The sequence below is a fragment of the Rana temporaria genome, chromosome 1, assembly GCF_905171775.1.
Source record: "Rana temporaria chromosome 1, aRanTem1.1, whole genome shotgun sequence".
In the NCBI taxonomy this organism is placed as follows: Eukaryota; Metazoa; Chordata; class Amphibia; order Anura; family Ranidae; genus Rana; species Rana temporaria.
The window spans coordinates 269,152,859-269,170,542 of record NC_053489.1 but is presented as its reverse complement, the minus strand read 5'-3'; the positions used below and the strand labels follow the sequence as shown (position 1 = coordinate 269,170,542).

At 43.3% G+C, this 17,684-nt stretch overlaps 1 protein-coding gene across 1 annotated transcript; it reads left to right on the top strand.

Annotated features, from left to right (window-relative positions):
* The first annotated feature begins 772 nt into the window (after nucleotides 1-772).
* Nucleotides 773-7,183, top strand: LOC120942021 (procathepsin L-like). Its single transcript, XM_040355491.1, has 8 exons — nucleotides 773-877; nucleotides 2,578-2,710; nucleotides 3,368-3,490; nucleotides 4,332-4,481; nucleotides 4,571-4,795; nucleotides 5,495-5,660; nucleotides 5,997-6,114; nucleotides 6,923-7,183. The coding sequence occupies exons 1-8, from the start codon at nucleotides 843-845 to the stop codon at nucleotides 7,020-7,022; spliced, it is 1,050 nt and encodes a 349-aa protein (XP_040211425.1). The 5' UTR covers nucleotides 773-842; the 3' UTR covers nucleotides 7,023-7,183.
* Nucleotides 7,184-17,684: the final 10,501 nt, after the last annotated feature.

Genomic DNA, 17,684 nt, shown 5'->3' with positions numbered 1-17,684 from the left:
CAATTTATGCGTAATTATCTGATGGGACAAACACAATTGTGTCAAAATTGTCCGAAGAGTCCGCCATAATGTCGCAGTCACGAAAAAAATCGCTGATCGCCGCCATTAGTAGTAAAAAAATTTTTTTTTATAAAAATGCAATAAAACTATCCCCTATAAATTTACAAACCAAACCAACCGATAAACGCTTATTGCGATTTTTTTTACCAAAAATATGTAGAAGAATAAACTAAACTGAGGAAAAACATTTTTTTTTAATATATATTTTTGGGGGGATATTTATTATAGAAAAAAGTAAAAAATATTGCATTTTTTTTCAAAACTGTCGCTCTATTTTTGTTTATAGTGCAACAAATAAAAACCGCAGAGGTGATCAAATACCACCAAAAGAAAGCTCTATTTGTGGAGAAAAAAGGACGTCAATTTTGTTTGGGAGCCACGTTGCACGACCGCGTAATTGTCTGTTAAAGCGACGCAATGCCGAATCTCAAAACCTGGCCTAGGCCTTTAGCTGCATTTTGGTCCGGGGCTTAAGTGGTTAACACACACAAACTTTGACTTGTATTGACCAACGTAACCACCTTTCACACTGCTTTGTCCATTTTCCTAACACCCCCCTCCCCCCCACAGCAACAGGACACCATGTGACCCTTCACCTATTAATACTACTCCCTGCAGCCCCGCCCACTCCGCTCCTAAACACAACACAGTCACGCGCTAGGCAGTCACATGAGCCCCCAGGTAGAACCCGCCCCGTTCCTGGGGATCGACCAATGGAAGAGTGTATACGTTTTTGGAGGCAGGGCCACCTGTTCCCTTTATAAGCGCGCCGGCGCCTGGTAATGCTGCAGTTTCCAGCTGGTGATCCCGTTGAGAGGTATGTGAGGAACAATGGCGGAGAAGGGGGGGGGAATGAAAGGAACGTGTTGTGTTTATTGGGCCATGGCGGCCTTCCTAATGATATGAGGGAGTGAGGACGGCTGCTTGGTAATCCATACACCGAGACAAAACTTTTTCCTTCTATGGAGTGCGGAATGGCCATAGCGGTTCAGGCTTCATTGCTCACGCTTTGGGGAGGATTTACTCTACAGCTGGTGCAGTAGTGCGCGGCTTCCAATCAGCTTCAGGGTGTTTCGTTGAGCTTTAAAAACAAAGCTAAAAGCTGATTGGTTCCTTTTGCACGGCTGCTCCAGTTTTAGTCTATTGAGCTGCCGAGGTAACACAAGGACCCAATTGTGTGGGTTAGAAAAGTTTGTTTATGGAGTGGGGCTAACCAGGCCTTTAGGCCTTCACACAAGGTGTATACACCCCATTGCAGGACTGTATGGCCCTTCGGCGAGGATTGGCTGTAAATGAATCCTTATTACCGCTCTTTAAAACGCAACAGAACTGAATAAGACCCACCCCTGAGTTTCCACCTAAAGATTAAGATATCATTTTTAGTCCTGTTTTGGTGACAGCCTAAAAATGTTTGCTTTGTTGTGGTCACGTGTGATATTTGTAGTGTGTGTGTGTGTGTGTGTGTGTGATACATGGTCTTGCCTCTCTCAGCACTATCCTATTCATCCAGTGCTCTGGGGATGGGACTTCAGCTATCTGGATGGGCTGGAATCTTCACTGTACAGTTCATTCTGGTACAGAGTAGAAAACTGTAAATACAGATCTGTAATTGGGGCTCATTCACACAAATGGTGTGTGTGTGTGTGTGTGTGTCATGCACATCTAGCTTTTAAAGTTTTTAGACTGGAGATTGAATTGCCTCTATTTGGTGAGCAGGTTGTGTTGACCCAGCTGCTGAGTTTTCCACTCTTTGGAGGGGGGGATATTCCTGCTGGTCTCCCATAAAACGATTGAAACCATAAGTGCTCTCAAAGTGTTTATTGCTGCTAACTAAGCAAAGTGGTTCCAAGCCAATGATGGTGGGTGATTGGCCTAGCACTGTAGTGTGGCCACTATCTTGAGGCTTTCCCACCCTTGTATCAAACAATGGAAAAAACTCCCAAATGATCTGATTTGTATCTCCTGAGTGAGAAAAGGTTTTTTCTTTTAGATGAGGAAGCAGGAACTTGTAAACCTCGTTAGAGGTATTCATTGTCTTGGTGTCGCACACATTGGGGGTTGAGACCTATTGCTCCTGTAACTCATTGTTGCCTTGCTCTTGACTATTGTTAAAGGTCAGCCATACACTGAATCTCTTTCCTGCAACCATGATTCCCTTATCAACACAGTGCTGACGGGGAATCGGCAATTGTCTTTGCCGGAGAAGATGTTGGCTATATCGGCCTCTAGTGATGGTCACAAGAATCTGGCAGGCTGGTTGTACTAAAGTTGATGTCTTAACTGGGTACATTCAGCCTTCTCATTAACAAATTGACCTGTGTGGCCGGCCTAAACACTGCATAACATAGTGCTTGGGTTGTTGGTGGCTTTGGTGTTTTGTGCCTCTGAGTAAAAGTGTTTACTACTGTCTCTTCAATCTTCTACACAAGCACCAATAGCCTTCTTTTCTAGTCAGGACTATTGACTTTGCATTGCAATCTATCACCTGTGCCTAATGGATTTATTTTTTACCTGCAGGTTAGAAATCATGATGTTACTTGTAGTTGCTTCCCTGTGTTTGGCATCGGTATTTGCTCTTCCTGTACACGACCCAGCTTTGGATGAAACATGGAACTTATTTACTACACTCTTTAATAAAAAATATCAAAAGGTAAGTTTAATAAATGTACTTCTCTTGTAATGAACTGCTACCTTCCATAGACTTGGGGCATCTTGCAGAAATGGTTTAGATTACTACCCTTATAAACGGTTGGACTGGTATCTGCTAGAAGGGTTTTTTTTTTTTTTTTTTGGGTAGAGTTACTAACACTGGTCCTGCTTAGCTTGGTAATCAATAACTCAATACTTGCCTGAGCCCAATCTTCCTGCAGCAATGTGCATAAGGCTCAGCTGTCAGTCAGCCTGTAAGGGGGGCGGCAGCAGCAGAGCCTCCATGTCTAAATGGACAGAACCTGCTCTTGAGTTACCGTACTTTTAAAGTAACATGTTCTACTTGCCTGCTCTGTGCAAAAAACACTGCACAGAACAGCCAAAATCATTTTGGGTCCCTTGCTGGAGCTGTTGGGCCCCTATTAAGCCCCCCCCAGCAAGAGTCTTGATATAAAGACTCCTGAGCCCAATCTTCTCAGCAATGTAAGTATTGGGGGGAGGGGTGGTGTTTGCTGCGGTTTTTATCTTGCTGCTTGAAGGTAAAAAGCCTGCCTTTTAGAACCACTTTAACATCAGTTAGTGTTGGGTTCTAGAGTAACACCAGGTAAAAGCTTGGTTGAATCTAAAAATGGCTAATTTTTTATTTTTTTCCCTCTAGGATGATAGTACATGGAGAAGGTTGGTATTCGAGGATAATTATAGGAAAATTGTAACTCACAATATGGAATCTGCTGCAGGAAAACACACTTACACCCTTGGCATGAACCATTTTGGCGACATGGTAAGTGTACATGAAACCTTTGAGCTACAATGGGTTTATACTGTAAGAGTAGTTGGTGTATCAAAGTCTTCAGTTAAAATGCAAGCAGACGGCTCTTTATTGCATAAAAGATGTTCTATATCTCCAAGAGAACCTGCCTGTTCTGCATAGCAAATGTATGCAAAGCTGCGCATGCACAGCTTTATTCTTGGCCTTTTGGCTGAGCCTGGGTGATTTTGATTCTGTGCATGCAAGATGAATTTATACAAGATTCTAGGTGCCAGCATAGATGCCATGTGTTGCAGCAAAGGAACTATAAAGGCTTGTACATGGTAGTAACATGGTCCCAGGTAACGTTCACATCTAATACAGAATCCTGTTTTACAAACTGGTCCACATGGGAAGCTTGATGCAATTCAGGAGTGCATGTCTACACAAAATGTATAAATATAGTGTTAATGGCCTGGTCTCTTACAAAGACCCAGTAAGTCAAAAATGTATAGAACAGCAGCAAGCATGTAGTGGGTTCATAGGTGGCACCAGCAGTTATTACTTAACCTCAGTAGAATATGCAAAATCCTCTAGCATAGATGCAGTGTTTTTTATACTGTTAAATGTCCATTGTGGAGGCTGCTCATGAAGAGGTATGTCATAAATGTTTTTCATTGGGGAAATCACAAATGCATATTTAGGGAAGTGTTCCAGAACAATCGCTATTGGCAGTCTTTGCATAGTGCGTGGTTCCTACAGAGCCTTTTAAAGATTGTCTCCACTGTTTTGTAGTTGGAAACATGGCTTCCTTAGTACTGTGGAACTGAATTTTATGGCGATCTGTAATTCACACAGCCTATTTTGGTTCTAGACTACAGAAGAATTTAAACAGCTGATGACTGGCTACAAACTGAAACAGAACAAGACACGAGGTGCAACATTCCTGACACCAAATAACTTTGAGGCTCCAAAACAAGTTGACTGGCGTGAAAAAGGCTACGTGACTCCAGTAAAAGATCAGGTATGAACTAAATTTCAATTTTTATTTTTTGTAGACGTTGAGATGAAATTCCTAGTAGAGCTGCATTTACAAATTGCATTTCCTTTCAGGGTAATTGTGGTTCATGCTGGGCTTTCAGTGCAACTGGTTCTTTGGAAGGTCAACACTTCAGGAAGACTGGGAAGCTTGTGTCCCTGAGTGAGCAAAATCTTGTGGACTGCTCTGCAGCAGAAGGCAATCAGGGTTGCAATGGAGGGATGATGGAAAATGCCTTTCAATACGTTCTTGACAATAAGGGCATCGATTCTGAGGAGTCATATCCATATGTTGCTAAGGTAAGGGAAAGTTCTTTGGTATTGGGAGTACATTCTCTTTATTTTGGGCTTACTAAAAGACTAACTGTTACCTTGATCAGAATGGGCAGTCCACTCAAATTCTTATTGGTAGTGTTTTGGCTTTTATTACAGGGCCTTTATATTTAGATTACAAAGCCAACAGTCTCAATTTCCAGACTACCATCTTGCTGTAGGTCTTGCTCTCTAGATCAGAAACTTGACAGTTAATCTGCCCTGAGAATTCTAATGTCTAATCTGGAAAGATTCAGGGGGACCAACTGCTAACTTAAAACATGGCTATCTTGTGACTAAGACTCCTTTCACACTGCAGTGGTTTTCACATGCTTTAGTGCTAGAAATGGCCTCAGAAAACCATCTCCCATTATTGCAGTGCACAAAGTCCTGCAAGCAGCATCTTTGGGATGGGAGCACTACAAGTGCCTCCCCCAAAACACCTTGCCCACTGCTATGAATGGCTTTGGTTTGGGATACATAATCTTCATGGCTTTTATAAATGGGATGAGCAAGACTAATAGTGGGTAATCGTGTAATTTTCATGCAACACTGTACCTGACTACAGTTGCTCCTACAGTGCTGCTGTCTGACAGCTCTCTAAATATGGATACCATCCTGTTGCATTTTAATGTAGACTGAAGTTATGGGACATTGGGATACATCATCTTTATTTGTCTTTTATAGGATCAAGACTGCAAATATGATCCAGCCAACATGGCTGCCAATGACACAGGCTTTATGAATATTGACTCTGGGGATGAGAAGGCTCTAATGAAAGCTGTGGCATCAGTTGGTCCAATCTCTGTAGCCATTGATGCTGGACATCAATCATTCCAGTTCTATAAAGAAGGTATGTATTGCTCTACTAAACCTGATGTAAAGGGTTTTGTGTTTATTTTGTAAACTGGTTCCTTTAAGCTAGGTTGTCTGAATTTCATACTTCCTGTTTTTCCTCAGTAAGCTTTCCCCATCATCCGACTGTGGGTTAGTCAGCCAGAACAGCTTACTGAGGAGGAACAGGAAGTGAGAAATTCAGACAAAGGAAAACATTTAGAAGAGAAATTGAAGGCAAAGGTTGGTGAACCAACAATGCACTAGCTTAAAGAAACCAATTTAGAAAATAAACCTTTGCAACCCCATTAACTTTTTAAAACCACTTTATGTACTAATGCAAAACTACTTGCAGGAATTTACTATGACCCTGAATGCAGCAGTAAAAACCTAGACCATGGTGTTCTGCTTGTTGGCTATGGATTTGAAGGAGAGGATGTAGATGGCAAGAAATACTGGATTGTTAAAAACAGGTATGTTTTCAAAATGAACACTGTAAAATACAGGTTGGGAGATGAGGGCTCACACTTTTTTTTTTTTTTTTTTTTTTTTTTTTTTTTTTGCCAAATTTGTCCTAAAACTTTCCTAATTGGGCAAAAGCTGGCACTGGATATCAGTTATGGTATCATTGGTACTCCTGTAAGCTTTATGCTGGAGCTTAAATGGGTTTAAATGTGCTTCAAGAATCTACATGTAATTACCTTCAGGCATTTATCTACCTATGGAAAGTGATAGGGGCAGGGACCAGTTTTACAGGCTAAACATTATGTACACTTTTTGCTTTCACCTTCAAAAAAAAATAAAAATAATAATCTATGGGGCCAAAATGCTTAATTCTGCCTCAACTCATGTGCCTTTTGGAGCCGGCACCTGAGCACTTGTATGTGAATTGCTACCAGTTCCATGGGAGTCTGGGGTGTTAATTATTTTGAATCCTCAGCACCTATGTAATGGAGTCCAGGCACACATGTTCGTACAGCATGCAATGGCTCCTTGCACTGGAGAAATGTGGTGGGTGGGTGAAAATATGGAGGGGCTAAACCTATTGCAGGCACCCCATCTAAGGATTGAAACTGCATATTTTTGTTAAGATGCACTGTAACTATAGCAAATATGTAAACTGTCTTCTAGATAACTTTTATATGGCTTCAGTATTTATTGCTAATCTGGAACTATCTTATACTTGACTCCAGATTTAACTGGTATGCTTGTCAATATCGGTGGTAAGATTGCAACCGAAATGTACACATGTCTCATCTGCAATACAATTTGTCTTTTTAGCTGGGCTGAGGCGTGGGGAAACAAAGGATACATCTACATTGCAAGAGACAAGGAGAATCATTGTGGAATTGCTACAGATGCCAGCTATCCTTTAGTTTAACTTGATGGGAGCCAATGAAGATTTTTGATATAAAACCAAATGCTGCGAAATCATGATTACTCTTCTGGTGACCTCACATCTAAGCTGGACTACTAGTTTTAATTTTGGTGTTAATGTTTTTTTTTAATGTGTTTTTAAAATAAAACCTGTTTTTTACTCAATATTGTCGGTGTGTTGCTTGATGGGCTGTATAATTGACACCTAAAATATATGCTGCAAATGTTGGTTGCCTATCTAGGACTTGGACTACAGTACTTAAGCCATTAATGAAAGTGTGTCCCAAAAGATTAACTTATCCTTTAGGAAATATGAGCTATTTGGTGGTTTAAAGCTTGACAAATGTGGCAGTGATTGGATTGAGCAGTGCCCATACAGAGCAGCCACTCTTGTTTACAAGGGTGTGATTTGGGCTTGGTTGATCTAGCAGTTGTCACCATGCCTTCAAGATGAGTGACTTCTGTTGCAGTATAAAGCCTACAGGATGCCAGTAACTTGCCATATGACTTTAATGCTAGTTGTTGTCATTTTTAGTTGCTTTAGCCCAACAGAACTAATCCCTTTACTAAATACTGAGCTGTAACATCTCAGACTTTATCTGCTGCCAGAACAGCAGTCAGGCTAAGTGCTTCTTGGCCTTTAAAGGAAGGTTTTGATTTTGTGTGTACATTAATTATAATATAATTCCTGAACAGCAGATGGCTTGCCCCCCTCAGTGTGCTACTGAGAGCCTGAGTCAGCTCACTGCTTAAAGGGCAGAGACTTGACATTTTGGTGCTGTGCTCCAGGAAGACCTATAATCAACTGGCAGTAATGTGATCACTCAGTTCTTGTGCTTATAGCTCAAATGTAGTTTCTTGGCAGGGAAAAAAAACCTGTAAATGCTCATAGTTGTGTCAGGAGTACTGACACCTGGTATAACAAAGTTATTTTGCTTAAAAGGCAATTGATCTCCCTATACTATGGCTTTTACTCATGTAAATTCTATAAAAAAAAAAAAAAGCAACACTGGTTCAATTGCTTGGTGACACAAATAAACTGATTAACAATTGCATGGCAGTGACTCAAATGCATTTAGGCGTCTAGACTTGGTGAGGGTGACGTGTCTATTTAAATGGCTTTGACCATGGCATGGTTGGTGCCGGAGTATTGTTGCTGTCCATGTCTTTGACTATAGTGTAACCACCTTCTGATGGATATTGCACCGATATGTCACGGCTCAATCATCGCCTTTTATGACAATGTGTTCACTGTATGCCAATGGCCCTCACAGATCTCAATTGAATCTGCAACTGCCGGATGCCATCTTAATATGGACCATAATCTGTTTTTAACCCCTTGTTGAATCTGCCATGCAGAACCTGGTCTTGGTAAGAACAAGTGCATCTCATAAAATTTGAATGTTACCAATATAAAGATTTTAATACAGAAATGTTGGCTCACTGAAAAGTATGTACAGTATAATATTCACTCAATAGTTGGTCAGAACTTGTATTGCAGTAATTCATGCACAAGGGGCTCCGAACCACGTATTGAGTGCATACTATAATGGACATTTCAGTAAGCCAACATTTCTGTATTGAACTTTTTTGGTCTTGTGTAATATGAAAATTTTCTGAGAGAATTTGGGGTTTTCACTAGTTGTAAGCCATAAATAAAAGATGCTCAGATAATATCATTCTGCATGTAATGCAGCTATATAAAATTAGTTTCACTTTTTGAATTGCTGAAATTAACGTTTTGATATTCAAATTTATGTATAAAGTGGTGGTTAAGCCTAAACATTTTTTACTTTTAATGTATTCCTTGCATTAAGGTGAGGGTAAATGTTTAGGTGTCAACATTCCATCCTCACTCCCCAGTTTACTTACCTGAGCCCTCATTTGATCTAGCGCCGTGCACGTCTGCAGCTCTTCTCTCCCCTCACTTCTGGGTGTCTCTGGGGCACCGGGAGCCTTTGCCAATGTGCGCAGCAGTGGGGTTCAGGTGTAAGCATGCACGAGTGCCCCCATAGGAAGCGGATTCCTATGGGGACACTTGACAGAGGGGATGGGCCTCGAGCACAGCTGGGGCACCCCATAACAGGAGGTTTACAATCACTTGATCTTAAGTTCTGCTTTATCTCCTTATAGCAGCATTATTTTTCTTTCTCCTCCCTCATTTTTCTGATCGCTGTATAAGTGTTGCGGGTGACGCTAGTTAGCCAGTTGGCCATTTAGGTTCACCGCAAGGTTTTTATATAGTGTCAGGCACCTGCCATTTATTGCCCAATAAAGGTTTAACCCCCCTGATCGTCTGGCGGGTGATGGCAATTAGGTTTAGTGTCAGATGGGGCCACGTCACCCCCAGGGAGCGTCAGATTAGTGCCAGTAATGCTAACCACCACCCACACAGCATGTATTTCCCTTTAGTGGTATAGTATCTGATCAGTGTTCCCAAAAACGCATTGTTAGCGGGATCAGGCCAGATACCTGCTACCACCTGCGTTTTGCTCCTCCGCCCAGCCCACCCAAGTGCAGTATCGATCACTGTCGCTTACAAAACACAACATGTATAACTGCAGTGTTCGCAGAGTCAGGCCTGATCCCTGCGATCGCTAACAGTTTTTTTTTTTTTGGTAGCGTTGCTGACAGTCGGGTGCTTTTTTACTTGTGAATCTTACTAGTTGCACCAGTAAATTTAGAGTTCAAAATGGAGAATCGAAGGTACTCTAGTGAGGCCTACACGTTTCTGAGCATGACAGATGGTGAGGAGGAGGTCACGCATCTGTCAGATTCGGGCTCAGAATACGATCCTGTAGACGACAGCGGCTCCATGACAGATAGCTGACAATAAAGGTGAGGTCCCTGCTAATCGCAGGCTTACCCAACCCCATTCTTTTGCTGTTGAGGTGCAAGAACCGCAGGGCTCTCGTATGGAGCAGAGAAGTACTAGTGCCGCTCATCCTTCTGTTTAAGACCCATCCTGAAATTTTCAAGTGGGGACACTAGTTCTTAGGGCTTGGGGGGGGGGGGGGGGCAATGGATTTCCTCTCACTTCCTGTTTGGCTATGGGGCAGGAAGTAAAGGGAAATCTCTGCAATGGGTCAGGGATGGTAAAAAAAAAATAAGCTGACAGGGGCTATTACCCTCCCTTACTCTCCAAAATGAAAGAAAAAAAACGTTTTTCCGATAGTTCTACTTTAAGCACACATTTTTGTAAATTTTATGGAGAGGACTAAGAAGATTCCAATGGTGCAGCAGAAAACATATAGCACAGTGAGGAAGGTTTGTGGTCTAAGCTAATAGGACGGTTAAAATTAGAAGCAGTTTGCGTTACTAACAGTGTAGCATGAGAAAAAAGGGAATTTTTCCATGCTGCCCTAGGCCTTGTTACAGCATTGCCTGGACGTACATCCATCACTGCAGTAACACTTGGTGACATGGCATAAGTGCAGTTCAAGCTGGTGAGGTGGCAAGCACAAGTAGTGTCCCGCTGCCACCAAGAAGGAGACAGACAGGCCTATCGTGCCCATAGTGTCCTTCCTGCAGAATTTGCCAATCCTGATTGGGTGCCCACCACGTCTGCAGCACCCGTACTTCCCCCATTCACTGGCCAACCCGGAATTCAGCAGATCCTGCAGTTCGTTGAGGGAGGGAGGATTACACCAACATTGTTCATCACACAAAACTCCAAAGTACAAACCTGCATGCTCGAAAGCAATGCTCACCATGACATAACATTAGCAGAAGTTGCCCAAAGGGTGGCGCTAAAGAGCTGAAAAACCACATTGTTTTGTGTTTGTATGCAATACAAGTTCATGGCCAACGCCCTTTGGACAAAAGTCCCAGCTTTGTGTGCAGAAAGTCTGATCGTGTATACAAGGCTTAAGGCTTCATGCACACAGGACGTTAACCACTTAAGCCCCGGACCAAAATACTGCCTAAAGACCCAAGGGGTTTTTACAGTTCGGGACTGCGTCGCTTTAACAGACAATTGCGCGGTCGTGCGACGTGGCTCCCAAACAAAATTGGCGTCTTTTTTTCCCCACAAATAGAGCTTTCTTTTGGTGGTATTTGATCACCTCTGCGGTTTTTATTTTTTGCGCTATAAACAAAAATAGAGCGACAATTTTGAAAAAAATGCAATATTTTTTACTTTTTGCTATAATAAATATCCCCCAAAAACATATATAACATTTTTTTTTCCTCAGTTTAGGCCGATACGTATTCTTCTACCTATTTTTGGTAAAAAAAATCGCAATAATCGTTTATCGGCTGGTTTGCGCAAAATTTATAGTGTTTACAAAATAGGGGATAGTTTTTTTTTTTTATTTTTTTTTTTTTTACTACTAATGGCGGCGATCAGCGATTTTTTTCGTGACTGCGACGTTATGGCGGACACTTCGGACAATTTTGACACATTTTTGGGACAATTGTCATTTTCACAGCAAAAAATGCATTTAAATTGCATTCTTTATTGTGAAAATTACAGTTGCAGTTTGGGAGTTAAACACAGGGGGCGCTGTAACATTTAGGGATCACTGTGTATGTGTTTACTAGTGTAGGGGGGTGTGGCTGTAGGAATGACGTCATCGATCGTGTCTTCCCTATAAAGGGGATGACGCGATCGATGCGCCGACACAGTGAAGCACGGGGAAGCCGTGTTTACACACGGCTCTCCCCGTTCTTCAGCTCCGGGGAGCGATCGCGACGGAGCGGCTATAAACGAATAGCCGCGCCGTCGTCCCGGATCGCTCCTGAAGCCACGGGGACCGCCGCATGTACCGGGGGGGGGGTCCCGATCGGACCCCCGACCCACGTCAAGCAGAGGACGTATATATACGTTGATGTGCCTGCCTGTGCCATTCTGCTGACGTATATGTACATGAGGCGGTCCTTAAGTGGTTAAAAAAAAAACACCAGCATCGTTCTTTTGTTAAGCTTATGGATCAAAATGCTCATAAACCGCTGCGTTTTTCAGCTTTTATCAGAGTTGTAGAGTTTTTACAGCTTTTTGTGTTTTTTCATTTTTTTTTGTTGAGGAAACGCGTGCTTTAGTGCATTTTGTTGCGTATTTTTCTGCTAAACTGCAATAATTTAATAAAGATAAATAAAATACATAAATAAAAATCATTTTGTCCCCAGTGGACGTTCGGGCTCTCCTATGGGGACCTGCCGGGACGCAGCGGTCCCTCTCGGAGATATCCCCTTTATTAAAGATGCCCTGATCATTTGGTACCGAAAGAGGGAGGCATATGCTCTCTCCACTGATCCAGGCCCTCTAACCCGCTGTTCGACAACCCTGCCCTTCCGGAGAGTAGATTGACCCAAGCTATAGACTATGACAGAGCTTCCTGGCCTACAGCTCGCCACTTCGTAAACACCTCATCCGGATCCTTCGTCACATCTGCGTCCACTGCACCTTCCCGAGTAGCTTGGCTCACCCGCTTGCATCTGACAGCCTATTGCTATTTTGGCAGGCTCTTGTATGCATCTAAAAGCAAAATGTTTTGTTTTTGCCTTTGAATGGACACCCCCCCCAGAGGCGTTGCTAGGGGGGAGCGGGCCGCCCAGGGTGACACCATCCCGATTTAAAAAAAGACAAAACATTTTTTTTATTTTAGCTAACATGTGGAGGGCCGGCTCCCCACCCCCCCGCGACTGCAGCGATGAGTGCCGCGGAATTGGAGCGCCGAGCCCCGCGGTACAAGAGGAGGGGGGATTGCGGGGTGACATCGCAGCACCATCCATCCCCTCCTCTCACAGCCACGGGCTGTTAGCGGTGGTCGGCACACAGGCACAGCCCACTCCTCTGTTTGTGTGTACAGAGGGGGAGGGGCCGAGGGGACCTTCTGTCCATGTGCCGTGGCGCTGCATGCGATGATCTGAGGTACTGAATGGGGAGGGGGGTGTTTGCACCTGGGGGTTTTTTCACTGAAGGGGTGGGGGGGGATGTACTAAGGGGGTGTTTGCACTGAGGGGGTTTGCACTGAGGGGGGGGTTTGCACTGGGGGGTTGCACCGAGGGGGGGATTTGCACTGAGGGGGGGGGTGTCTGCACTGAGGGGGTGTCTGCACTGAAGGGGGGTCTGTGTAACATGCAGGGGTCCAGAGGTGCAGATGGCTGTGTAATGTAAAAGGGGTGCAGTGATGCAGGGTGCTGTGTAATGTAAAGGGGTGCAGAGGGCTGTGTAGTGTAAAAGGGTCCAGAGGTGCAGGGGGCTATGTGATGTAAAGGGGTGCAGAGGTGCAGGCGGCTGTGTAATGTAAAAGGGGTGCAGTGATGCAGGGTGCTGTGCAATGTAAAAGGGTCCAGAGATGCAGGGTGCTGTGTAATGTAAAGGGGTCCAGTGATGCAGGGTGCTATGTGATGTAAAGGGGTCCAGTGGTGCAGGGGCTGTGTAATGTAAAGAGGTGCAGGGTGCTGTGTAATGTAAAAGGGTCCAGAGGTGAAGGGGGCTGTGAGATGTAAAGGGGTCCAGTGATGCACGGTGCTGTGTAATTTTAAAGGGGTCCAGTGATGCAGGGGGCTGTAGACCCACTTCTGTAAACCTCCCCTTCCCTTACATGGATGGATTTGGCTGGTCCCTGCAGAACTGGCATTTCTCTTATCGCCTTCAAGGACGGCACACCTGAGAGATGAGGGCTCCTCCCTGCAGGAAACACAATCAATTGACAGCTTGTTATAAGTCCCCACCCTTCCCCTTGATCCCCAGTATTGATTGTGTTTCTCCCGAACACAGCGACATGTTTGTTTTGTTTTAAACCTTAAGACCGGGGAGGGTCGAATGGTACCCCTGTTGAGACAGGTTTTAGGGAAGCCTGGGAGGGCTGAACTAACCTGTAGGCTTGGTCCATCTCACAGGTCGCCCCAGGCGTGCACCAGCGCTCTGAGCTGCAGGCAAGTAGAGGAGAGCCGATCGGCGGGGTCTGCGCTGATTATGAGCGCAGCCCCTGCCCAGGACCGCCAGGGAAGCCCCCTAACATGTGAATGGCCAGGTACGTCCCCCATGGCCATCCACATGTGAAAATATATGCCAATCAGTGCCCACGAATGGGCACTGACTGGCACCAATATAGATTAGATCAGTGATGCCCAGCAATGCTGCCCATCTGTGCCAACTACGAGTGCCCATAATCGGTGCTGCCTTATCAGTGCAGACATCAAAGTGCCCATCTTTGAAGAAGAAAACTTATTTAGAAAAAATTAACAGAAACAAAAACGTTTTTTAATTGTTGCGCAAAAAATAATCGCAGAGGTGAGCAAATGGCACCAAAAATTTTTTGGGGTACAGTGTAGCATGACCATGCAATTGTCATTCAAAATTGCGACAGCGCTGAAAATTGGCTTGGCAGGAAGGGGGTGTAAGTGCATGGTATTGAAGTGATTAATGCATTCCTTGCATTAAGGTAAAAAATGTTTAGGCGTCGGCATCCCCCCTCTCTCCCCAGTTTACTTACCTGAGCCCTCATTTGATCCAGCGCTGTGCACGTCCTGCAGCTCTTCTCTCCCCTCACTTCTGGGGCACGGGAGCCTTTGGCTCTCAGTGGACAAGGGGGTAGGGCCGAGTCCCGCTGTCTCTGTTAATGGATGCAGCAGTGGGGCTCAGGTATGAGCATGCACGAGTGCCCCCATGGGAATCCGCTTCTGGACAGAGGGGAGGGCCAGGAGCGCTGATGGGGACCCAAAGACAGGAGGTTCGTGGCCATGGTAAGTATAGACCTGTTTGTGGTGTTTTTTTTGTTTTTTTATTTACCTTTACAATCAATTCAACAATGTGTCATGAATTTCAGGGACAGCATCTAGCAGCATTGTTTTTCTTTCTCCTCCCTCTTACAAAATGTGAAACATTTTTATGATTTGTACCTTTTTAGATGTTTTTAGCCTAGGCTAGGTGCTAAGTAATCTTTTCTATTAGAGCCCCCCCAGATCAAATAAGCAATATATCTTTTATATTTGAGGGGGCACACCCATGTTTTATTTTGACCGAAGTTCAGAAGTTAAATACTGATAGATGTACAACTGTCAGCAGCCAGGGGGAGGAGATGAGAGTTCAGCTGCTGACTTTTGATAAAAACGTAAAATCTGTATATTGGTAACGGCAGCGCTTAGTGTGCACATTTTAAGGAGAGAATACGTACATTAGGAACAGCTGATGAAGCAGAACGGGAAGTCAGCACACTGGTTATGTGTCACACAGTGTGCATCATACTGATCAGATCTTCCTTTCGTCTTATGAATACTGTTGACAGGGCTGTCTGAGAAATGTGATATTTGTAAATCAGACTCAGTGTTTGCATAGGACAGGACACCCACCTTTCTTAATACCTGATAGTTCAAAGTAGCAATAACATACCCCAAATACTCACCGTTCACTAGGCTCAGTTTTACACATGTGCAGAACGAAAACATTTGTTTTGTTATTTAACCTCTTCCATACCGGGCAGTTATACACCCATCCATACCGGGCCTATTCTGGCACTTCTCTCCTACATGTACAAATCATAATTTTTTTGCTAGAAAATTACGCAGAACCCCCCAAACATTATATATGTTTTTTTTAGCAGACACCCTAGGGAATAAAACGACGGTCATTGAAACCTTTTATCTTGCACGGTATTTGCGCAATAATTTTCAAACGCCTTTTTTTGGGAAAAAAAATTGTTTCATGAATTAAAAAAATTTAAAAACAGTAAAGTTAGCCCAATTTTTTTGTAAAATATGAAATATTATGTTACACCGAGTAAATAGATACCTAACATGTCACGCTTTAAAATTGCGCACACTCATGGAATGGCGCCAAACTTCGGTACTTAAAAATCTCCATAGGCAACGATTTGAAATTTTTTACAGGTTACCAGTTTAGATTTACAGAGGAGATCTAGTGCTAGAATTGTTGCTGGCACTCTAACGCACGCGGGCGATACCTCACAAATGTGGTTTAAACGGCGTTTACATATGTCGGCGGGACTTGCGTGTGCGTTCGCTTCTGCGCGCAAGCTACCGGGGACAGGGGCGTTAAAAAAATAAATTTTTATTTCTTTTTTTTTTATATATATTTATTTCTTTTTTACACTTTTTTTTTTAATTTTTTTTTTTTTTTTATCACTTTTATTCCTATTACAAGGAATGTAAACATCCCTTGTAATAGGAATGTGTGTGACAGGTACTCTTTATGGAGAGATGCGGGGTCAGTAAGACCCCACATCTCTCCTCCAGGCTGGAAAGCATGAAATCGGTGAAAAAAAATTCACCGATCTCATGCTTGTGGTTGCTTAGTAGCCGCAATCGCGGCTTTGTTTACTTACGGGACCCGGGCGTGACGTCATCACATCGCGCCCGGGTCCTCCGACGGTCATAGAGATGACTGGTGACCATCTGGTCACCAGTCATCTCTATGCTTCCTGCGAGCGCCGGACGATTCGTTCTCCGGGCCCCCGATGGCACGGGAGAGCCCGGAGAAGCACCGGATGGCGGCGGGAGGGGGGGGATGTCCCCTCCCGCCGCCTGTAAGAACGATCTAGCGGCGGAACCGCCGCTATGATCGTTCTTACGTTGTGCAGAATCGCCGGCAGTTTAGAAGGATATCTGAATGATGCCTCTTAGCTGCAGGCATCATTCAGATATCCACCCGGAAAGCCCAGGACGTCATATGACGTCCACTCTGAACGGCAGAAGTTCTTTGTGGACGTCATTTTACTATGGGCCGGTAGGGAAGTGGTTAAATAATTTACTTTAGTTAAATTTCTTGAATTTGTTTTGTTTATTAATTTTTGAATTCCTTTGAATCTGCCATTCAAATTTATTTTGGTTAAAATTCCAATTTCGTCATTTGGTTATGTTCTTTCCATTTTATTCTATACTATCGTTTTTGTTTTTTTTTTTCTCCTTTTTTTTTTTTTTTTTATATTCAAATTCTAATCTATTCTATTGAACATTTGAATTTTGGAAGATGGTTATATTCTATTGATTTCTATTTGAATCTCAGAAGATATTGTAGTTATATTTATTCTATTTGAAATTCGTATTTCAGAAGACAGTAATATTCTATTGTTTTTATTTCTATTATTTTATTTCCTATTTTAAATAAGTTCAAAAATACTGTGCCACAGATTCCTCTATTAACCTGTAAATCTATAATAAAACCACCCCTGCAGCTCTTCCCACTATCTTGTGCAAAGCGCATAACAATAAGGTATCAAATGAACGAGTGTAAGGTGTTAATTTCTCTTCCGGTCATGGACGGACACAGCAGCCTTTTACCTTAGGGTTATATCTGCTTCCTTCCAGGAGAGTTAAGCAGAAAAACAGCACTTAAAGTGTTAACAACTTTCCTCAGTGCAGCTCCTCCCAGGGGGCGTGGTTCCCCGGGTAAAACCTACACCCTGCTCTAGCAGCCTCAGTTCGTAACAAGCAGTACAAACAAAGGAGGGGTGGGTGCTGTGTCCGTCCATGAACTCAGAGAAATGGATTTTACGGTGAGTACAAAAATCCTATTATTACATATAAACCAATATTTGTGAAACTTAAAATCTCACTATAGTGTCACAACCAAAGATGCATTGAACAACAAAGTCAATCATAATATGTGAATACATCTATAGTAAATAAATGATATCATATCACCGCTATTAAGGCTTCCTGATAATGCTGTGGACAGCGAAACTGTTGAGACGGGGACACA